The sequence below is a fragment of the Acomys minous genome (assembly GCF_964271855.1).
Source record: "Acomys minous genome assembly, chromosome: 17".
NCBI lineage: Eukaryota > Metazoa > Chordata > Mammalia > Rodentia > Muridae > Acomys > Acomys minous.
This window is the reverse complement of record NC_140500.1, coordinates 3,518,445-3,542,505: the sequence shown is the minus strand read 5'-3', so window position 1 is coordinate 3,542,505 and position 24,061 is coordinate 3,518,445. Positions and strand designations below refer to the sequence as shown.

The following is a 24,061-nucleotide window of genomic DNA, read 5'->3' as shown; positions in this document are numbered from 1 at the left end:
ATGACACTGTGACACGAGGGATCACAGCCCTAACAAAGACACTGTAACAGGAGGGGACACAGCCCTAACAATGACACTGTGACACGAGGGATCACAGCCCTAACAAAGACACTGTAACAGGAGGGGACACAGCCCTAACAATGACACTGTGACACGAGGGATCACAGCCCTAACAAAGACACTGTGACAGGAGGGGACACAGCCCTAACAATGACACTGTAACAGGAGGGATCACAGCCCTAACAATGACACTGTAACAGGAGGGGACAGACGCTCTACCAAGCCAGACTTGTGAGTTTCCAGGGACTAGTTAAGCACCTGCTCTTGCAGAATCCAGGGGTTTGAGTCCCAGCACCTGCATGGTGGCTCACATCCATATGAAATTCCAGTTCTAGGGGGTCCAACAGCCTCCTCTGACCTCTGCAGACACTGCACACATGTGCTACACTGACAAAAATACAGGCAAACACCCACACACATAGAACAATAAAATAAAATACTTAAAAAAAAACCCTTCTGGTTTCTCCAGCTAAATAAAGTCCTACACTTTGAAGCCATGCATGAAAAGATCACGTGTGGCATGAGAGGGTTTGGAAGGGGGGGGGGGAGGAAGGGAAAAGGAAAGAACAGGAAAGGAAAAAGAAGTTTGGAAAATGCCATAATGAAGCCTAATTTTTTAAAAGCTAAAAATGAGAAAAACCTTTTTTTTAAAAATTAACCATGCACAGCCACAAACAAACACTAAAAGGAACCTGCAAAATAATAATTGTCCCGACAGAGACAGGATAAAAGTCAACATAAGTGTTCTCAGAGGCCTGGCTGTTACAGGTGCAGTCCTCAGTCACTATTGGGCAGGACGGACACAACAAAACCACCGAGGTGCAAGGCCTCTGTCCTGGCTGGCTTTTCTGGTACAGATAAAACACTAACCAAAAAGCTACTTGCATTTGTTTGGCTTACAGGTTACAGTGCGTTGTCCGTGGGAGTCAGGGCAAGAGCTCAGGGCAGAAAGAAGCCTGGGGGCAGGAACTGAAGCAGAGCCTGGAGAAATGCTGCACACTGGCGTGCTCTCCATGGCTTGCTCAGCCTGCCTTCTAACCCACCCAGGACCACCTGCCTGGGCATGGCACCACCCACAGTGTGCTGGGCCTTCCCACTTAAATCGTTAACCAAGCAAATGCCCCACAGACATGTCCACAGATCAATCTGATGGAAGTGATCCTCAGTGGAGAGTGCCTTTTGCTAGGTGACTCTAGTTTGACTTGTTGACAAATGCTAACAACACAGTCTCTGACCCTCCCACGTGAGCAGCACACACAGACACACACAGACAGATACACACACACACACACACACAGACACATAGACATACAGACACACACATACACAGAGACACACACACACAGACACACACACAGACACACAGACACACATACTCATACACACACAGACACAGACAGACACATACACTCATACACACACACACAGACACACAGACACAAACAGACATACACAGAGACACATACACATATATACACACACAGATACATATACACAGACACACACACATAGATACATACATGCATACATAGAAACACACAGAGACAGACACACTCTCACACACATGCACACATGCACACTCATACAGAGACACACACTCACACACACAGATACACGCATGCATATACACAAGCACACAATTACCCACACAGATACACTCACACTCACACACAGACACTAACAAAGGCAGACGCATACATTTGCACATGCAAACACACAGAGACACACAGATATACACATTCTCACACACACACACACACACACACACACACACTCATCCCACAGAAGAGTGGAATTGAGTCACCAGGAGCATGCCCTAGCCCTTCCCCCACCCCCCCACCCCCACAAGCACCTGACACCTATACCTTGCCACTGTTGTCCCAAAGCAACAGAATTAGACTGTAAAGTATGCTCCCAAAAGCCTTTCTCCTTGTAAACTGAATGTCTCAGGTATTTTGTTATAATACTGAAAAACAGGCCTTAATTAAAACATTATTACAAAAGTAAATGTAATTATTTCCCAAATAACTGAAACTTTTCACTCCTGAATTTTGGAAAAAAAATTATTATAAGACAGAATCCTTAGTTCTGAAACTACCTATTAATAAAAATCAACAAGATACTTTGCTTTATAAGTGAAGCCTCGTCGGAAGTGCCAGGCATTTTCTGGAAGCACCTTCAAAGTTTCTGCAGCACTGCTCGACGACCTCACATGCAGCATTGTTTGGAAAAGCCATCAATAGTTAACTATTTCATGTTGAACACTTACATTTCCCAAATGTGAAGTCAATGGCATGATTTTGCAAGCAGAAAGACAGTACTACGTCACAGACATAAGGACTCAGCAGTTGTCACGGACCTTTACAGTCTGTCTTACTTCATAAAACGTAAACTCTTGTAGAACACACGGGCGTCCATGTCACTGGGCTGCCCTGCAGGGCCCTCTGAACATTACTCACCACAGGCCAGAAAACTCTCCAGGGGATGTCAGCAATGACTTCTGTAGCTGCCCTTTGAAAATTTGTTGATATGGCAGCAGCCAATCAAAGCGACAAGCTCCACCCAGGGCAGAGTGGTCAAGATTCTCTTCAACTTGGACTCTGCCTGGCCAGTCATCTCTATTATTTCATGGACAGAGAATGGTATAGTCTGTAGTCACGTCCTAAGGAAACTCCACTCTCAAGTCCCCAGCAAGAAACACTGAAGGAAAAAGCATGTTGATGCCACTGAGCAAGCCACAGCCACAGCCACAGCTACAGCCACAGCCACTGCCACTGCCACTGCCACAGCCACAGCAGTGCATGCTGGCTTCTGTATCTACAGCAGTCATTGAAAGCAGAGTTGCACAAACATGGCTGGGAGTCACAGGTAAGGGTAGAGTTCTGGCTTTGGACACAAAAGCCTGCTGTTTCTTGAGTCCGGTCTCTTCTCTTGATCTCCATCTCCTGGTCTCAACAGTGCTTGGTGACAACTCCACAGCATGGAAGCTGGCCACCTCAGCCCTTCCACTATTTGCTTCATACAGTATGCACATTGGACCTTGACGAGTGACCCCACAGAAACAGGGTCCTCCGAGCCCTTGAACTCTTGCCTAGTCTAGGTAGTGATAACTACTGTATCCGCTAAGCAGCTTGTGGACACAGTCATTGTGGCTTTGCCATGCGAAGCACTTTGCCTCTCTTACCTCTTTCCTCCCCCACACCCCCTAGGAAGAAACCACGGAGTCCCAGTTTTAAAGTCAGGAGATGGGAGCCCAGATAGATTGTGTAAACCTGCCCAGGGTCAGGATGTCTGCAAGTCAAAGGGTGGGGATTCCAGCCCAAAGCTCCTGTGTTTGGCCTTCCCCCATCCCCACCACACCCCCCACCCCGCCACCACCACCCCCACACACACACACTGCTAAACACTGCTAAACACTGACACCTCCAATGTCTACCAAGGCTCAGTGCAAGCTTGACAGAACTCATCAGCAAAGCACCATCCTGAACCCAGACTGACTTGGGCTGAATTCCCTCAGGAACAACTGGACACATCGGAAACACTTGGACTAAGCACTTCTTCCACACTGTTGGGAAAGATACGCAATCAAACGGACCGTGCTCCCCACAGGCTGTGGGAAAATACAGAAAGAACGGGAACTGTGGAGCCAGCCATGACTTCCAGAGACCGCACTGGGCAGGCAGGTAGGCAACACTGTTGCAGAAAAGCTCTCCCTCACAGCCGGGGGTATAGGACTCCCAAAACTAACAGCTGAGAGTAGTCACCAGCCTCAGCTCTCCCAGATTACACAGTCTGAGCCAGGGCCCACGAAGTAACCAAAAAACGCCTGTGCATCGGCATACGTGCCATAAAGGAAATTTCTAGAAATTAGAAAAGGTGCCACCTAACTAGCACGCTGCTTTTCTGTGGGATATATATCTGTATTTCCCACAGTTCACACACCGAATCACAAGGGCTTTGCTATAGGCTGGGCTCGGTTCGCTGGGCCAAGGGGATTGACCAGAAAAGAGAAGATCCGAATTCTAGAACCCTGGCTGCCCACAAGGCCAGTTTTGGCAAAGCCTGAGGAGTGAGTCCTTCTTTGGCAAGGCCAAAAGGAAATTACTTCAGCGAAGAGAGGCTGGTGATCTCCTCAAGCAGGACAAAGCTACATTTGCGCTGTGCACATCGTCTGCTTTCATGGCCAAAGCCAGGGACCTCAACCCACCGCCCTTTCCAGCCGAGCACGTAAGAACGACCCTGGGGAAGTCTAGAAGAAGAGACACATTTTAATCAAAACAAGGCGGGAGACGCCGGGAAAGGCAGTCTCGCAGGGCCTGTCTGGGGCATGCGAACCACTTCCTCTTCTCGGATGTGTCTCGGCTGGAGATTACGAAGTTGCTGAGAAGCGCTCGTGGCTTCCTACTTGGGGACCTAGGGGACCCGGGGTTGTCCCAGGCGCAGATCCCCGGCACGCTGCGCGGGAGGGACAAGGACCCTGACTGACTGGCGCTACCTAGTGCGTGTCCTGCTTACCCCAGGGTGCTGATGAAGCCGTTGACCGAGCCCTCCGCGTACAGGGACACGATGTCCCCAATGTAGAGGAAGCTGGACATTTTGTCAGACATAGTGCTTCACGCTCCTGTGGCTGTCCCGCTGCCTCCGCTGGGCGCAAGGGTGAGCTCAGGCCAGCGGGGTCCGAAGGGTCCCAGCGGCTCAGCCTTGGCGCGCGGCAACGAGGCCACCGCTGGAGACACCGCGATGGCCCCGCTCCGCTGTCGCCGCCCCTGCCCTGCCGTAGGTTTCCTGTTCCTGGCGAAGTTCTGTCCAACACCTTCGCTCCTCCTCCTTGCCTCGTGCTCCCTCCGCGTCCCCACAGTGTGCGCCCGGCCCGAGAGGAGCCTCTGGGTCCCCTCGCGGGACTCCCTGGACCAGGTGGCGGTGCCCACGGACCGAGGAGGCGGGGAGGAGCTCCGGGGAGGGGGGCGCGCGGCCAATCAAGCCCAAGCACCCGGGGGCGGAGCGGGACCGGGGCGGGGCCAGCTCCCGGGGGACGGGCCACTCTGAAGCCGTCCCGGCGGAGGCGTGGGAGCCACGCTGGGCGGCGCTGCTGGGGCTGCTTGGACGCGGCCAGGAACACAAACTCTGGTCTCCGGAAGATCTTGGGGTGGGGGGCGGCCCCGGGGTGAGTGGCAACAGTCTAGAGGGGAGGAGAAGGAAGGCGATCCAAAGGGCACAAGAAGGACCCAGGTCTTTCGAGACGCGGGCCAGGAAGGGGTACGATGCAACTTGGATAGAAGGAAGGACCGGGGGCGCAGCGACAATCCCTGTTTGCGAAAGGAGAGGGACTTCCAGGGGTTTTGAGAACTGTCCACACGAGGGCTCAGGTGGAACCGGCCTTGAGGACGCAGACTGGGAAGGGGGTGCGGAGCTGCCATTCTTCTTGGGGTGGGAACTGAGCGCCCAAGACAGTCCCGCTGCCAGCAGGAGCCCGCAGGCGCTGCGGTGGGGGTGCGGTGGGGATGGAGATAGTGGCCAGTGTGCCGGCCTGGAGACCCTTGACGGTGAAAAACTCCACTCCAGGTGGATGCATCTTTGGGTGGGAAAGTTGTCGACTGAGGGGGAGGAGAGGGTTGAGGAAGACACGCAGGAAAGGAAGAGAAAGGGAGGGAGGGCTCCTGTGGAGTGTGTTCTTGGGTCCTGTTCTGCTCAAGATCCTGGCTGGGTAAAAGGGCAGGGCTGAGCTCTTTAATTACAAGTGAAGGTAACTGTGGGTTCTGTTTCCAGGAGCAAGTGATAGCCTTTGTAGCCCCGGGATTATAATACATAAAACTGGAGGCAGGACCCGAGTCGTGCCCGGTCCGTCCCCACCCCCCGCCCCCGTGTGTGTCTGCTTTAGCTGTGTTTGGACCTACCCTGTGTAAGACACAGAAAGGCAAACACAGTGGTTACTGTCACGCTAGTCACTCACTAAAAAATTAAAAATACTGGCCAAGCAATGGGCACAGAGCAAGGTCTGCGGGAGAGCAGAGAGAGAGGCTGGGCAGGGACACAGGCCAAACTGCAGCTGACCAAAGTGCGGAGTTTAGCGGTGTCATTTTGCCTTACAGTTAAAAGATGGTTGGGGCGAGAAGATGCTTAGATAGCAAAGACCAGACAGGAAATGGCAGTGCAGCGTCGGTGTGGAGTTAGCAGGAAGTGTATTCTCGCTCCCAGGCCTCTCCTCCTTGCAGTCTCCCTGTCCCCGCTACCAACTGAGGCGTGTCCGGCCCACAGATCGCGTGTCTGTGTTGCTCACAGAGAAGAGCAGTTTAGTACGATAGGGGTGCCTGTTGCCTGACCGGAGCCGACCTGTTCGTGGGCCCTGGGTTATGAAGACTTAGCTGAACCAGGATGAGCACCCTGGGGTGGAGGCGTCTGCTATCCAGGGGATGTAAATGTGTTCTGCGATGCTCCTTGCTAGCATCCAGCGGACACTGCGCTTACCAGTCGCTGGCCCAAGAGCCCCAGGACAGAAGCCCAGTTGCCTAGGATAAGACCCCATTATCCAGAGGCACCTCTCAACACCTTCCACCCTGTCTTTTGTTATTTCTGCACTCTGTGTTTGTATGTCTGTGTCTCTCTGTATATGTCTATGTCTCTAGGTCTCCGTGTATTTGTGTGTGTGTCTGTCTCCATGTGTCTCTGTGTCTGTCTGTGAGTATCTCTGTGTGTGTCTGTCTCCATGTGTCTCTGTGTCTGTGTGTCTGTGTGTGCCTGTGTGTCTGCCTGTGTGTCTGTGTATGTATGTCTCTGTGTGTGTCTGTGTCTCTGTGTGGCTATGTAGCTGCCTCTGTGTGTGTGTATGTGTGTATGTGTGTCTGTGTATGTCTGTGTGTGTGTGTATCTGTCTGTGTATGTCTGTGTGTGTGTGTGTGTGTGTGTGTGTATATATGTCTGTGTCTGTGTGTGTGTGTGTGTGTGTGTGTGTGCACGGCTGTACGGATGTGCGCAGATGTATTGACCTGTTCATACTATGGTAGTAGTCAGAGTTCGGCATCAGGATGTTTTCCTGGGTTGCTTTTCCACCTTGCTGTTTTGTTGTTGTGGGAAAGTTTGGGAGTGTTTGTGTGTGCTTGTTGTCCTGAGGCAGGGTCTCTCACTGAACCTGAAGCTTACCGTCAGGTAACTAATTGGCTAGTGAGTGTTGAGGGCCCTCACATATCCAAGCCCCAGCACTGGGGTCAGAGCTGTGTCCACCATAGTGCCCAGCTTTTATGTGGTTACTGGCCCTGGACCTCAGTTTCTCCTGCTTCCACATCAAGTACTTCACCCACAGAACCATCCAGAACACTCTGGGCTGATGCACACTAGAAACATCCTGAGTGTGTGATCAGTCTGATGTGTCTCACCTTTCATGGGTCCTGAGGGCTGGGGGGGGAGGGGGGGCAAAGGGGGATTGCTTACTGGCAGAACACTGACCAAGCATGCACAAGGCCTGGCTTCTATCTTCAGTACTACAAAATGATTTAAATAACAGAATGATAGACTTATAAACATTTTTATGTTTATTATCCCAAGTGAGGACTAGATGTTGTGAATACCAGGTTAACCAAATAATAATCAGCATCTCCTGAGCCACTGAGCCTGAAGCATGTCACAGACATGGCAGCCATCACCCTAAACATATAGAGAGGCAGTAATTCATGCAGAGTCTAACATCAGGACCATGTATTCTGAAAGATTGAATGTATTTTGAATGTATTAAAAACGAACTTCCAGTAAGGGGTCTAGATCCAGTGGTCAGTTGGACAGAGCTAACAATGGCTACCTAAAACAAAGAGTTTGCAAGCTCTTCTCTGTCAGTATCCTGATTTGTTTTCCTCTCTTCACTCTCTTGCAATGAATATAATTTGAAAAATACAGCTGGCTTATTGAGTAATCTGATTTATGAGATAAAGTATAGGATTAAAAACTCATTCTCTTGGGGGAAGATGGCGGACAGGAAGGCGGGAGAGGAGAAGCCAGAGAAGCCATAGTGAGCCCGAGCTGCCAGAGTAATGGAGAGGAAAGTTCCAGTTGCAGCACTGAAAAGCGAGTGGCTGAAGACGAAGCTGCAGACCTGCCTACAAAGATGTCCACGTTTGGATTTGCCGTAGGTAGTCAGAGGACAAAGAAAGCATCCGCCATCTCCATCAGACTTGGAGCAAGTACGCCTAAGGAAACGGTTCCAACTCTTGCTCCAAAAACTCTTTCAGTAGCAGCAGCTTTCAATGAAGATGAAGATAGTGAACCAGAAGAAATGCCTCCAGGAGCAAAGATGAGGATGAAGAACATTGAAGGAACACACCAACGTCAGCGGGACCCAACTCCTTTAATAAAGGAAAGCATGGCTTTTCCGACAACCAGAAGCTGTGGGAGCGAAACATAAAATCTCATCTTGGAAATGTACACGACCAAGACAACTAAGTGAAGTGTTTTGAGACTGGGGTGTGCGTGGGTGCGCTTGGGAGGAACAGTCTCCTTTTATTAAGAACGGTGTAAGACTAGCTTTGGAGCCAGTTTTTATTCTTTTCCTTTTTCTTTCTTTTTTGCTTTCTTTTTCTTTTTTGCTTTCTTTTTTTATTTTATTTTAAGATTGAGTGGTATACTAATAAATGAGAGTTTGAAATTAGAGGTAATTTGTGTTTTATATACAGATTTCAAGACATTTGCTAATTTTGTAGTTTCATGTGATTAGTTTCCAAACATTACAGATAGTAAAGGAATCAGAAGTGGTACTTTTCTTTTAAAAAAATCATTCTCTTTCAACAATGCTGTACCATATGTTTTGCTGCTTAATAAAGCTTCAAGGACAGCCCTCGGCCTTCTCAGCTTCTTCTTACTAAGACTCACAGTAGGAGTGGAGGAGGTGGCTCAGCTGGTGAACAGACTACCAGACAAGCATAAGGAAGAGGGTCTGGATCCCACATAACCCAGGTGTGCCAACACTGGATCCCCAGCCCCCACATAACCCAGGTGTGCCAACACTGGATCCCCAGCCCCCACATAACCCAGGTGTGCCAACACTGGATCCCCAGTACCCACATAACCCAGGTGTGCCAACACTGGATCCCCAGCACTCACATAACCCAGGTGTGCCAACACTGGATCCCCAGTACCCACATAACCCAGGTGTGCCAACACTGGATCCCCAGCACTCACATAACCCAGGTGTGCCAACACTGGATCCCCAGCACCCACATAACCCAGGTGTGCCAACACTGGATCCCCAGTACCCACATAACCCAGGTGTGCCAACACTGGATCCCCAGCACTCACATAACCCAGGTGTGCCAACACTGGATCCCCAGCACCCACATAACCCAGGTGTGCCAACACTGGATCTCTAGCACCCACATAAACCCAGTTGTGCCAACACTGGATCCCCAGCACCCACATAGCCCAGGTGTGCCAACACTGGATCCCCAGCACCCACATAACCCAGGTGTGCCAACACTGGATCCCCAGCACCCACATAGCCCAGGTGTGCCAACACTGGATCCCCAGCACCCACATAAATCCAGGTGTGCCAACACTGGATCCCCAGCACCCACATAGCCCAGGTGTGCCAACACTGGATCCCCAGCACCCACATAGCCCAGGTGTGCCAACACTGGATCCCCAGCACCCACATAACCCAGGTGTGCCAACACTGGATCCCCAGCACCCACATAGCCCAGGTGTGCCAACACTGGATCCCCAGCACCCACATAGCCCAGGTGTGCCAACACTGGATCCCAGCACCCATATAAACTGAGGTGTGGCAATACACATCTACACTGGGGAAGAAACAAAGATGGGAAGATCCCAGACCAGTTGGCCAGCTAGTGGCATATGTCCAGTGTGCAGTAAGAGACTTGTCTCAGAGAGAGAGAGAGAGAGAGAGAGAGAGAGAGAGAGAGAGAGAGAGAGAGACAGCTGGAGTGACACACTAAGTTCCAGGCCAGCTACAAAGTGAAACGAGAGAGAGAGAGAGAGAGAGAAAGAGGGAGAAGAGCAATCAAAGATGGTTTACATTGGTGGCCTCTGGCTTACATATGCATAAACACACATTTATATGTACACATGATACACTTGCACTTTTTCTTTCTTTTTCTTTCTTTTTTTTTTTTGTTTTGTTTTGTTTTGTTTTGTTTTTCAAGACAGGGTTTCTCTGTGTAGCCTTGACTGTCCTGGACTCGCTTTGTAGACCAGGCTGGCCTCAAACTCACAGTGATCCACCTGTCTCTGCCTCCCGAGTATATATATTTTTTAAAACATGTTTCATTTTATATGAATGGATGATTTGCCTGTTGTATGTCTGTGCATTACATGCAGACCTGGTGCCCACAAAGGCCAGAGGAGGGCATTGGATACCCTGAGACTGGAGTTAAAGACAGTTGTGAGCTACCATGTGGGTGCTGGGAACTAAACCCAAGCCCTCTGGAAGAGCAGCCAGCGTCCTTAACTTCAGAGCCATCCTCCCAACCCCTTGACCGTCATATCTTTGATGTTTGAATACATTCTTTAAGGATCTGCACGTTACCTGACAGGGTAGTCTATAGCCCCAGCAGGAGGATTACAAGCATTCAAAATCTCCTGGGATACAGTGTGAAAATGTACCTCAAAACAAATGGTTCAAAGAATAAAGACATCGTGTATTTATTTGCTGTTCATAGCTGCCTCCGAGTAAGTGCCCCCATTTAATATCCTATCAAAACAAAAGGAAGAGCCAAAGGATGGAGCAGCCGGACAGAGCACCCTGTGCCCAACACAGCAGGACACAAGCCAGCAAAGCCTAGATGGAAATAGAGGAACAGCAGATGGAAACAACAAACAGCAGACCAGAAAGCAACCAGTACTGCAGCAGTCAGTGGAGACCTGTCAGCGTTAACTTTAAGTTCAGACGGCCTCAGCTCACTGTGAAGACACAAACTAGATGACTGGGTTAAGAACCTTGATCCAGCTGTTACTTATCTCTGGGATACACATGTCGGTATTAAAACATGAGTAAGATATCTTTGCCGACTACACAACAGATACATATACATCTAGAATAAATAAAGAATGCGAAGAAGAGTAAAGATCAGGGGCCAAACAATCCTCTCAGCAAGCGGCTGAGGGGCAGAATGGGCAGCGCTTGGCAAAAGAAACACAGCAAACATTTTTAAAGGTGCCCAAAAAGCTCAGCCAGCAAGGAAGTGCAAGCCGGCAGCTAGCCATAGAGAAAAGGGACCGTTGCTCCCTGCTGGTGAGAGTGTAAAATGATGGGGCCACGGTGGAGTTTCCTCACAAGGCTAAAAGCAGGGAGGAGTGGGACAGCTCAGAGGCCACTTGCTGCACGCGCCTGAGCTTGATCCCTGGACCGCACTCCCGAAAGTTGTCTTCTGACTGCCAAATGTGCACCGGGTGACCCGCTGATAAGAATAATTAAATAATTACTTTTTCTAATATTTATTCTTATATACACAGTGCTCTGCCTGCATGTACACCTGCAGGCCAGAGGAGGGCATCAGATCACATTACAGATGGTGGTTGTAAGTCACCATGTGGGTGCTGGGAATTGAACTCAGAACCTCAGGAAGAGCAAACAGTGCTCTTAACCTCTGAGCCATCTCTCCAGCCCCCAATAATTACTTTTTAAAAATTAAAATAGATGCAACATACGACCCAGCTGCACAATTAGGTGTACACTTAAAGAATGTAAAAGCCAACATACCACAGAGCAGGGTAGGTGTCTGGTCACTGATACAGCTGCCCACTAAAGCTGTGGGGTTGGTCTGGTGCTGTGTGTTCTAATGCTGATCACTGGCCCCCAGGTTTGGTTGCAGTATGGAGTACATCCTCACACACACTGGTCTTGGTTGTGTCCACTTTGCTCTACCTAATAAAAAGATAATTTGGTAATAGTGTCGCTGAAGCCTGTTCTGAAAAGAGGTAGGCGGGGCCTAGGTCCCAGGGTTGGGGGTCTCAGAGGGACCCTGAGCCTGAAGGAGGAGAGAGAAGAGGGCAGAGGAAGGAGCTCCGCAACTGGACGGGTTGGACTAGGAGCGCGTGGGAAGGGCCCCAGGAGGACACACTGGCTGGGTTGGACTAGGAGCGCGTGGGAAGGGCCCCAGGAGGACACACTGGCTGGGTTGGACTAGGAGCGCGTGGGAAGGGCCCCAGGAGGACACACTGATGGAGCAGAAGCCACGGGGGATCCATCACATTAGCAAGTGACAAGCGTTTACATGGGTTTTAGGGGTAGTAGGATTAGAATAGCTCAGAACCTGCCCAGCATAGTGCCTACCGCTTAATAATAAATCATAGTCTCTCTGTCAATCATTGGGAAGCTGGCTGGTTAAAGAAACTGCTACTGTAATAATTCCCTGCATACACTATTATTAATAATCATTTTACCAAAAGCCAGGAAATTGAACCTGCCTACCTGTCCACCAATGAGTGGATGAAAAAAAGAAAGCATGGCATGTGCCCGCACTAGAACTAAATTCATCTGTGAAGAAGCATGGAATCAGGGCACTCACAGGGAGTGGGCGGAACTGGGCAGCACCATGTTAAGTGAAATAAACCAGACTCAGACGAACACTACATGTTTCCCTCACATGCATAACCTAGATGTAAGACACTTGTCCATTGTGTATGTGTCTGTGTGTGTATGCCGGTGTCTGTGCCTACACATGATGCACAGAAGGCTGTGGCAGGTTTCCTCCTTGACCGCCCGTTACCTGTTCCTTCAGGTGAATTCTCCTTGAGCCTGGAGCTCCCATGTTCTTGGCTAGGCTAGAATGCAGCAAGACTCAGCAATGTTCCTGTCTCCACCCGAAGCTGCTATTATAGGTGTGTGCAGGAAGCCTGTCTTGTTGTGTGGGTGCTAGGATACAACTGTATCCTCAAGACGGTACACCAAGTGTTCTTAACCACTGGTCCCTCCCCCAGAACACAGATGGAAAATTATACATGTATATGTGTGGGGTGTGTGTGTGTGTGTGTGTGTGTGTGTGTGTGTGTGTGTGTGTTGAGTGTGTGTGCACATGTGTGGTGTGTGCATGTGGTGTGTGTGTGGTATGTCTGTCTGTGTGTGTGGTATGTGTGTGTCTATGTGTGGTGTGTGTGTGTGTGTGTGTGGTGTGTGTGTGTGTGTGTGGTGTGTGTGTGGTGTGTGTGTGGTATGTCTGTGTATGTGGTGTGTGTATGTGTGCACATGTGTGGTGTGCACGTGTGGTGTGTGTGTGTCTATGTGTGGTGTGTGTGTGTGGTAGGTGTGTGTGTGTGTGTGTGATGTGTGTGTGTGTCTATGTGTGGTGTGTGTGTGGTATGTCTGTGTATGTGGTGTGTGTGGTGTGTGGTATGTCTGTGTGTGGTGTGTGTGTGTGTGTGTGTGTGTGTGGTGTGTGTGTGTCTATGTGTGGTGTGTGTGTGTGGTATGTTGTCTGTGTGTGTGGTGTGTGTCTGTCTATGTGTGGTGTGTGTGTGGTATGTCTGTGTGTGTGGTGTGTGTGTGTGTGGGTGGTGTGTGGGTGTCTGTGTGTGTGTGTGTGTGTGTGTGTGTGTGTGTGTGTGATGACATTAGGAGGGGCTCATGGGAGAGAAGGAAGAGATCTCAAAGGAGACCAGAAATAGAGATAGCAATGGAATGACCTCTGACCTCTGTGAAAGGAGGAGTCAGTCTGCAGCAGAGGAACCAGGCATGGGAAGGAATGGGGCTCTGAATGAGAACAGAATGTAATGACGTAAACGTATGACATCACCATGATGAAACCATTGTTTTGTACAACACCCTAAAGCATTAACTTCTAATGGTGAGAAATATGCTCTCACCTATTTTGTGGGCTCACCGTTCTAGACATGCTAACACCAGCCGTGCTTTCGTCAGACCCTGGCACCCCAGCCCACAGGCTTAGCAAATGCGAGTGAGATGGGGTGTTGCCACCAGAAGCACTATGTTAACACATCATCAATTTTAAAAATATTTTCAAGAATCATGATCAGGGCTCGAGGTGTGTAGAGCTCAGTGGTGCAGCATTTGCTTAGCCTTGGCTTTGATCTCCACACCAGAAGAAGGAAGAGAGGAGCAGGGGGAGAAAGGGGAGGAAAAGAGCCAACTAGAATTGAGATTCACCAAAATATTAAAGAAAGGGAGGCCCCTGCCTGCTGCCACACATTTCAGGTGTGCAGCTGGCCAGGCCGGCGGGCGCCACTAGAATGAACAAGTGCGTGGTGGATGCGAAAGAGCAGCAGGGTGGCTCGTGCCCTGTGAAGAGAGGCGGAACTGGAGGGTGGAGAGGAGCAGCCCTACTGTGAGCAGCCTGCACTGTGAGCAGCCCTACTGTGAGCAGCCTGCACTGTGAGCAGCCTGTACTGCCGCCTGAGATCATGGTGGTGTCCTGGCTTGTGCTGCTCCCTAGGACCGTGTCTGGGCCTGGCCCTGCAGAAGGGGTCTGCGTCACTGTCCACGGCCCACGTTACCACCAAAGGCTGTGCAGACATCGTTGGTGTGGGCTGACACCTGCCCCCGACCCAGAGCTGTGCCTCACCAGCTGTGGCACTCAGGAGAGCTGGTTCCAGTGGAAAGAGCGAGGGAGAGTCCTTCCCATCCCTTGCCAGCTGCTGCAGACAGGAGAACTGTCCCCTGCCCCTCACCTGGGCAAAGTGGGAGAGCTGGCCCTGGTGGCACCAGTGCAAGAAAGCTGGCTGACCAACTCAGCTAGCACCCAGGCCCAGATCCAGGGCTTTGCATTGGCCCCACCCCAACCCCTGCCCCAGCTATGACCGGCTGAGGTGTATGAAATGGCTGCTTCTGCAGGACCAAAGTTACAGGATCTGTATCACACGGGACGACAGAGGAGTCCCAGTGAGGACCCAGTGCTGATAGTGCAGCAGGAGCCAGAGGCCTCGAACCAGACCACTGCCTCACTGCAGTGAACATTTGCAAGTAAAGGTGTGCGGACAAAAGGGCGTCCTGTTCGACACGCTGTGACATCTGTCGTGACATGTTTTGGGTTTTTGGTTTGGTTTGGTTTATTTGTTTTGCTTTATTTTCTTTCAGTTCTTTTGGAGGTTGCAGGTGTGCAGGGCGGATATGGGGGGACAGCGGGATAAATGGCATTGGGACGCATGGTTCACAATTCACAAATTCACAAGGAATCAATAAAGAGTTAAAAATATATCCTAAGGAAGGGAGCACCAGTTCACAAGTTAACTCTGTGCCAATATTCATACAAATACTGAACCCTGGAACCCCTTTTTCCTTATCTGTAAGGTGGGCACAATGACATCTATCTCACATGGTCTCCATTAGAAAATACGTGTAATGGCCTTGGCGTGGCAGAGCCTGGCACAACGCTGGTGCTCAAATAAATGCCCAGCTTCGTGATTAGGAGACAAGCAACACTGGGCGTCACAGAAAACACACAACTGGATGTCACATCCAGAGTAAAAAGTGACTGGTGCCCAAGGTCCTGACAGAAGCTTCTCCAGTCACTTTGTCACCAGCTCTTCTGCACAGTCAGCAGACCCGTCTGTGAACACTAGCAAGCACTGCTGACTGTTGGCCTTTCGGTTCTCTCAGGGACATCTGAACTCTTTCAATAAACTCAAAATGATCCATTTCTTAAACAGGAAAATGGCGGACATACAAAGGAGACTTGCCCTTTACACACACACACACACACACACACACACACACACACACACACACACACACAGAGTTGCTAAATTCCCAGCATATGGCAGCAGAACCACCAACAGATGCCACGTGAGAACACCGATGTCCACAGCCAAGACTTCTCACCCTTCTCAGAAGGGGCAGATGAACACATGGAGAAACTTCACTGCAGCCCCTAGTGCTACATAAGACTGGGTGTAGTGGTCCATACCTGTAATCCCAGCACTCAGGAAGCAGGGACAGGGGGCTCAGAGGTTCCAGGTGACCCTCTGCTACAGAGCAGGTTCAAAGGCAGCCTTAGCTCTGTGAGAGCCTGCCTCAACAAAGAACGAGCCGGGGAGGAGATGAAAACCTCTCCTGCTCTCCACAGTGAAACACAGCACAGCCTGTACTGTTGGGGATGGTCTGATGTATTTGGATGCTAATTACTGCTTGCTGTCTGTGTGACCCACCTTTTGCTTAATAAAAAGCCATCCCACCTGCACAGGGCAAAGGAGATAGGTGGGGCTAGGAGAGAGAGGAATTCTGGGAAGAAGAAAAGACCACCACGAGGAGAAAGGAGAGAGCCCTGAAGGGAAGAGAGGAAGGCCGCCATGGGTTAGATGGAGGAGAAGCACATGGTTGGCGTGGATGGAGAATCCAGCCCAGATGAAGAACATTAGCAAGTATTTGGGATTATGGATGGGAGGTAGCTTGATAGAAGTTATTGGAAGCAGATAGCACACCTGCCCCACTATGGGAGGTAGTTTAGAGGATTGATATCTGCCCTGCCCCAGGTTAAGTAAGGCTATTTTAAAATATAACAAGTGTCTGTGTCTTGGTTGATTGATAGCCGGGCCTACTGGTAATACAGATAATTTTTAAAAAACAACACTGTACACACACAGCTTCTGGCTCACTCACCCTGCTGAGCCAGAAGCTCATCTTTCAGGGCGTCTCAACGGAAAAAGTGTACATAGAAATTCATGACGCCTGTTAGAATTGGAATCCATCCATCTTCGCAGAAGCTGAGTTAAGGTTGGAATGCAGCTCTCCATGACAACCTTATCAGTGTTTGCGGTCTGCTTATTTCTAGGTACCACGTTCCAGGAGAGTGCTGCCGCTGAACTAAGGTTTTGGCCTTAGTTTATGGGCGTGAGACTAAGCAGAGACTCGGCTGCCTTCATATTATAATGTCAATTTATCAAACTAGAGCAGATATTGTACTGAACAATCCTAGTGATAAATGACAGAGAGCTATATGCTGACCTTTTAAATGGGAATTGTCTACAGATGGCAGGCAAATATATGGGCCTCACCTCAGCTTCCCAAATGCTCCCCAATCCACCCATCAACTACCACAATGAGTGTCTCAAGACGTGTGCGAATCTTGCCTGTTGTTTTTCCTGTTAAAAGAGGTCCACAGGGAGAAAACAAATTCTCCCTTAGGAAGTTATGTTTTCACAACTGCTTCACACAGACTTCCATTTCTCCGAAGGGAAAAACACCCGCCTCAGATGTCACTTCCACTGAGTTGTCTGTACCGAGACAACAGGACACTAGGTTTTTAATACACACACCCACACTTCCTCCCGGTCCACTGAGGAGCCTGCCTTTGTGTGGCAGAACTGCTGAGGTACAGCGGAAACAGCCTTGTGAGGAGCAAAGACATAGGTGGGCGAGGGAGAGTGGAGAGCATTTTCCAGAAAAGCATGTCACTCGAAAAGTCGCCTCTCTATCATTGTCTTGTTGCTGTGACAAAACAGCTGACAAATGCAGTTTGAGGGTACAAGGGTCTAGCTGGGTTCCTGGCCGGAGGGCGCAGTGGCGGAGAAGACACGGTGGCCAGAGGCAAAGCACTGGTGGCGCTGAAACAGCAGAGAGAAAACTCTCATCCTCGGCTCTCTCTCTTCTCCGCTGGGGACCCCCAACCCAGTCGGTGCATGATGGTGCTCAGGTTTAAGGCGGTCTTCCCTTCTCAGCCAACCTAATGTAGAAATGTCCGGAACTTCAGCAATTCTAGGCCCTGTCAAGTTGACAATCCGTATTAACCTCCTCAGCCTAAGTCCTTCTACCTTTTCCTCTTATTTCTGACACAAGGAACTGTTGAGGGGCCTGTGAGGTGGCTGGGTAGGCACTTGGCACCAAGCCTGATGACCGAGTTCGCCCCAGGACCCATGGTGTGGAAAGAGAGAACTGACAAGCTGTCCTCTGGCCTCCAAATGCACGCCATGGCATGCACACACAGACAAACAAGTGCAGTAAAATTTTCAATTAACAAAATGACATCGCTGTCGTGGTTATAAAAAGAAAAAGTGTTTCTATTTTCCATCCACTCTCATATAGGCGTACACACCTATTTGTGTAGAAACCTACCATGTTGGTTTCTCGCAGCCATACTCCTGACTCACGTGACGTTGCGTGGTATCCTAGCAGTTCACGATCATTTGGTCTTCCGTTGTTAGCATTTCCTTCTAGCAACACTGAGCTTAGTTTCTTCCCTTGCTGATACTCTTGTCAGCCTATTCCCAGGCAAAAGATGAGAAAACGGGAGAAGACATCTCCGTGATGTGGCTCTCTAACCCTCACCCCAGCCGGCCACACATCCAGCCAGTGCCTACGTCACTCGCGATTCTGCCTGGTGTGACCAGTCACAGTGGCACCCGATACAGTCACATCCTCCACTTCTCTCCCTAAGCAATGGAAGCACCCCCGTTCTCTCTCCTGAGCCCCTAAATAACTGTCACAGTTTGGATGTGAAACGTCTTCACCACCCCAAGTGTTTGAACATTTAGTCTCTAGCAGTACTCTTCAGGGACAAAGTGGGGTCTAGGAGTAGAAATGTGCATCTGGGGCCAGCCTTGCCATTTAGAGCCTTGTGGGCTTCCAATCTCCTCTCTAATTTCTGGTCCATCAAGACATGGCTGTGTTCCCCGGCAAGGCCTCTCCTCTGATGGATTCTAATGCCTGAAAACCGTGAGTCCAGCGGACTCTTTCCCCCAAGCTGTCTTTGCTGGTTATTTTGTCTCAATGAGAAGAAAACAGCCACAGAGCCTTCCTGGTGTCACTCTTAGCATTCGTTGTTTGTTTCTCCTTTTCATCCATGACTGAGTCGGGTGGTGGCCAGTGAGTGCCTGACCTAGAAACAAAACTAAAGATGCTGTCATCTATCCAACACACTCTTGTAAAGCAAGCGAATAAGAGCTGTTTGAATGCTTTAAGCTGTAGCTGGTTATTTAAAAAAACGGATGAACCGTAGTCAGCGTACTCACTCAGCAAATATTGTCTGAGCATCTGGCATGTGCCAAGCACCCTAAGGGACATTTGTGCCTACAAGGCGCTTGGCCTAAGTAACTCCTAGGGAAAAGGCATTTTGGGGAGCCACACACAGTTGGGAATTGTAGGAAAGGAACATTACCATTGTGCACCATACTCAGTAGACTTGCATGAAGAAGCATATGATATACTCTTAAAGGTGTAGTGTCCCTAAAGTAGAGCTACACTAGCTTCCCCAGTACTAACATTAGTATTCTCCTCTTTATTATTTAAACAAAATGTTAAACTCTAAGTTTGACTCTTTTGGTTTCACGAGAGCCATTGAGCCCCTGGACTTTCCATAGTCCTATCATTGCTGTAAGTGAGATTCCTGTCCGCCAAAGCATACATCTGAACAAACTTACTGTGCGCTGCTATGACAAAGTGCGTGATGCTGAGTACTTCATGACAAAGAGATATCTAGCTAGCTAACACTCTTGAAGCGAAAGATTCAAGATCCGATGGCTCCATCTGTCTGGCTTCTCAAAAGGGCAGGTTTGTCAGCAGCGCAGCACGACAACTGGAAAGAAAAAACAGGACTGACACAGAAAAGGCTAAGTGCATGAGGCAAGCCCTGTTCCAAACAACACAGGAAGCTAGTATTGCTCCCTTCTGCAGGCATGGTCGAGTGACAGAGCCAGAGCACATCCTGTCTTAGCAGAGCTGAGAAGCTCGGGAAAGCGGCCTGAGAAGTGGAGGCTGTGCTGGACAGACTTTGGAGCCATCAACTATTTGATGGCACTTTGATGCCCTCTTAGAAGTTTCCCACATAACTCCCCACGACACAGCAGTACCGAAAGAAGGTCTGTGCCAGTTTTGTGCTCTATATGTTTGTGGTGGCGGCAGGGGCCTATGTCCATGTGGTCACACACTCCACTCAGGCTGGCTTACTCTGCACCTCGGGTGCCCTGGGCTTGGTGATGTGCCTGCTGGCAACACCTCACAGCCATGAGACTGAGCAAAAGAGATTGTGACTTCGCGCTGGCTTTGCTCTCCTGACCCAGGAATAGGAGTGGGCCCTGGTTTGGAGCTGTGCTTTGCTATCAGTCCCAGCGTCCTCCCCACGGCCTTCACTGGCACCGCCTTGAACGCGCTCTACCCCAGCGCCGGAGCTGGCTCTTCTGGGGAGGCGTTACGATGTCGGCCACGAACCTCAGGCTCTCGTCCTCTCTGGGGAACCTTTTCTTTGCATCCATTTGGCTACTCCAGGGACCCGGGTGGGGCTGCTAGTCACGTGCGCCTTTGTCCTTTTTGATACTCAGCTCAGGGTTAGAAAGGCTGAAGATGGAGGCAAGGATTGCGCCTGGCGCCGCACTGACCCCTTCTTAGATTTTGTTCCGCTCTTCCGGAAGCTCAAGCTGATCCTGCTCGGAATGAGAAGGACAGGAAGAGAGAAGTGAACCGCCTGTCAGCCTTACCCCGCGTCGCTCTTCTCCCTCCTGACGTCATGACGTCATTGCTCTGCACGCATCATAGGTGCCATGGTCCACGATCACGAAAAGCATCAGGAACGATTTTGTACTTTGTAGTTTTCTCTATTTTGAATTTTTTGATTAAAAAATTGTAATTAGTGAACATAGTTTGGGGAGGAAGAAGTATGTGTTAACTACATAGGGTGTCAAACATAGGAAGGCCGTCTTTACTGTTTTCATTATAATCCAAGGCTGTCAAATATTTTCACACTAAAAATATTGAAATACTAGTGAAGCTCAAAAGGTTCAGCATTTCCACGGATAACATTTTACTTACAAAAATATAACATACTTATTTGTTTCCACTGTTTATCCCAAAGTCAAATGAGTGCTTACTGTTTTATTCCTGTATATGTAAATTTTTATAATCAATGTATTATTTTGGTTAGGCATCCTTAAGAAATATATTTTACAACTTCTAAAAAGACAACATTATGAAACATTTAAAGCCATAGAAGCAGTCATCCCAGGACTCGGGTGGGGAGTGAAGACGGAAGGATGTGAGTTCAAGGTTTGGGCTTCACACTTTGAGAAAAGTTCCACTACATGAGACCCTGTCTCAAATGAAAAGGCAAAACAAAAGAAAGAAAGAAAAAGAATGTTTAAATTTTTCATTTTGTATTTTGGTTTTAGTCACACATTTTCAATACTTGCCACTGAAAGCATACAGTTCACTGGCCTTTCCTGCTTTTTAAGGACAGCAGCTGTTAATTTGGACAAGACTGTGTTTATGAGGACCTTACAAAACAGGAAATGACAGTAATTATCAAATTGACAAGCTTCACCCATTGTCAGCTGTGAATTGCTCATAACAGTTTGCAGATGTTGTTGTAGTTGCTGCTGTGTTTCGAGACCGGGTTTTTCTGTGTAGCCTTGGCTGTTGCGAGTGCTGGGATTAAAGGTGTGCACCACCACACCTAGCTCAGATTTATTTTTATTTATGTATATGCATGTGTGTGTGTGTGTGTGTGTGTGTGTGTGTGTGTGTGTGTGTGTCGACAGAGGCCAGAAGAGGGGGGTTATGTCCCCTGAGCTGGAGTTACAGGTGGTTGTGAGCTGCCCTGTGGGCCCTGGGACTCGAACCCAGGTCCTCTGCAGGAGCAGCCAGCGCTCTTCGCCACTGAGCCCCGCCTCTCCAGCCCTCATTGACAATTTTCAGCTAACTTGTTCCTGCACCTGACAAAGTCTTCAGAGAAAACTCTAACTCTCCGATTAAGTTAATATTAAGTATAGGCCGTAACAGGGACACATAGAACAGCTCTGTCACTCGTCACATGTGTTGTGTGTTTTAGTTTTCAGGATTATTTTCACATTCAGCAGAACTGCATTCCAGTAGCTACCACGGCGAGGGGAGTTCTGACTGAATCATCTAAAAACAATAGATGATGTACATGATTGCATCTAGAATTTATGTCTACAGGGACAGTTCTCAAAACGTAAAAATAAACTGCACTCCCTCACTTATTACCCGTCTCTCCATGTTAGCGGTAAAGTCCCCTAACAGACTGCAGCTGCAGATCTAGCGTACTCACATTTGAGAGTCGCATCTTTGACATAACGAAGGAAGAAATGATCAAGAACTTCATCTACCTCAACTCTACTTAAGAAGCGTCTCCTTCAGCCTGGCGTGGTGCTCCATACCCCTAGTCCTAGCACCCAGGAGGCAGAGGTGGGCGGATCTCTGTGAGTTCGAGGCCAGCCTGGTCTACAAAGAGAGTCCAGGACAGCCAAAGCTACACAGAGAAACCCTGTCTTGGGGGCAAAAAAAGGACTCACTCACTAAAATGTCCACACCATCGCAACGATATGACACATATTTCTGTACTTAATTTTTAATATTTTAATGTACTTTAATATTTTAAGTAATTTTATATATGAAGAAAGTAAAATCTACAACCATTCAGATGTTTCTCTTACTGTTTACCAAATGAGCTGGAAAATGGGAAACACTTTCTGGGTGATTCGCGACACCTGGAAATAGCCGCACTCTCGGGTTTAAACTTTGTGGTCTGTTTTTATATTTCTGTTTTGCTGTTTTGTTTTGGACTCCATTTTCTTAGTGATTTTGCAAACAGAACACTCCCCAGCTGGGTGGCATCTCCACACCTAGATGGATATCACTCTTCCATTTTTGACAAATCGAGAAAACAACAGAGACCGCGTAATGAGACGGCTCACCCATGAACCCCAGCCTCCCCACCCACTCTTCTCCCTGTTGCGTCAGACGTCAGCCTACTTCTGAGCACAGCCATTTCCCTTTAGCAGAGGTCTGCGGCAGGGCAGATACCAAAGGTGCATCAGTCTCTGGAAACAATAAACAGAAACATCTATTCCAGCGCACTGCTACAACGTTCTTATTTGGTCACAATGTTAATCTTTTACTCTGCCTAGTTTATGGATTAAGCTCTGTCTGGGTATGTATGTAAAAAACACACACACACACACACACACACACACACATACAAGCTGGCATTGGGTTCTGCAGTGCCCTCAGTTACAGGGTCTTTGGATCATATGCCCCACCAATTAAGAGGGCCTACATAGTCCTGCTTGTAATAATTATGCCTAACTTCTGGTAGCATACAAATAAGTCATATTGCAATAGAAAATAATGACTGACAACAGGAAAACACCACGGCCTTAGGGAGCAGGTGCTGTCACCATCCTCATGGGTCTTTGTAGTACTCACTATTGGTGCATGATATATTTGTCAAAGAAAAATTTTAATTTTTCTCAGAACTAAACAGAAACCTTTTTTTTTTTTTAAGTTTTTCGAGACAGAGTTTCTCTATGTAGCCTTGGCCTGTCCTAGACTCGCTTTGTAGACCAGGCTGGCCTCGAACTCACAATGATCCATCTGCCCGCCTCTGCCTCCCAAGTGCTAGAGTAAGAGGTATAGCATTGCGGTACAGTAGATGTGCAGAAATGCTGCCGTTCGCTTACTTATGTAGTGTCGGCGTGTACATGTGGGGTAGGCACATGCCATAGCACACATGTGGAGGTTAGCAGACAACTTGTGGTTGTCTGTTCTTACCTTCCATCATGTCCTAATTTGCTCTTTGTGGCTGTGAAAAATACCATAAGCAAAGGCACCTTGGGAGGAAAGGGGTTATTTGGCTTATACTTCCAGTTCACAGTCCATCCTGAAGAGAAGTCAAATCAGAGCTCACAAAGGAACTGAAACAGAAACTTAGGAGGAATACAGACTACTGTCACGCTCCCTCTCACACCAGCCTGTGCTCAGCTAGCTTCCTCAAAGGGACCGGACCACCTGCCAGGAATGGTACCATCCACTGTGGGCGGGGCCGCCAGGAATGGTGCCACCCACAGTGGGCGGGGCCTCCAGGAATGGTACCAACCATAGTGGGCGGGGCCGCCAGGAATGGTACCACCCACAGTGGGCTGGGCCCTCCCACATCAGCAATCAAAACAAGTTCTTACAGATATGCCTGAAGGCCAGTCTGACAGAGGCAAGCCCTCCATTGACACTTCCTGTTCCTAGGTGACTCTAGTGTGTCAAGTTCATAAAAGCAAGTAACCAGTGCACACTCCGTGGGATTCAGGGACTGAACTCAGGTCTGTAGACTTA

At 49.0% G+C, this 24,061-nt stretch overlaps 1 protein-coding gene and 2 pseudogenes across 3 annotated transcripts in view; 2 read left to right on the top strand and 1 right to left on the bottom strand.

The window, feature by feature from the left end:
* Window positions 1-4,996, bottom strand: part of ITPR2 (inositol 1,4,5-trisphosphate receptor type 2) — a 409,555-nt gene extending 404,559 nt beyond the window's left edge. The window contains exon 1 of the mRNA XM_084764875.1: window positions 4,576-4,996. Within this exon, the coding sequence (XP_084621001.1) occupies window positions 4,576-4,667 (92 nt within the window). The 5' untranslated portion in view covers window positions 4,668-4,996. The remainder of the gene's footprint in view (window positions 1-4,575) is intronic.
* Window positions 4,997-7,606: 2,610 nt separating this feature from the next.
* LOC311588176 (PEST proteolytic signal-containing nuclear protein-like) lies at window positions 7,607-8,815 on the top strand (annotated as a pseudogene). The gene has a single exon. The product of its transcript is annotated as a PEST proteolytic signal-containing nuclear protein-like (transcript).
* Window positions 8,816-19,742: 10,927 nt separating this feature from the next.
* LOC311588864 (bax inhibitor 1-like) lies at window positions 19,743-22,077 on the top strand (annotated as a pseudogene). The gene is made up of 2 exons: window positions 19,743-20,476; window positions 21,990-22,077. The product of its transcript is annotated as a bax inhibitor 1-like (transcript).
* Window positions 22,078-24,061: the final 1,984 nt, after the last annotated feature.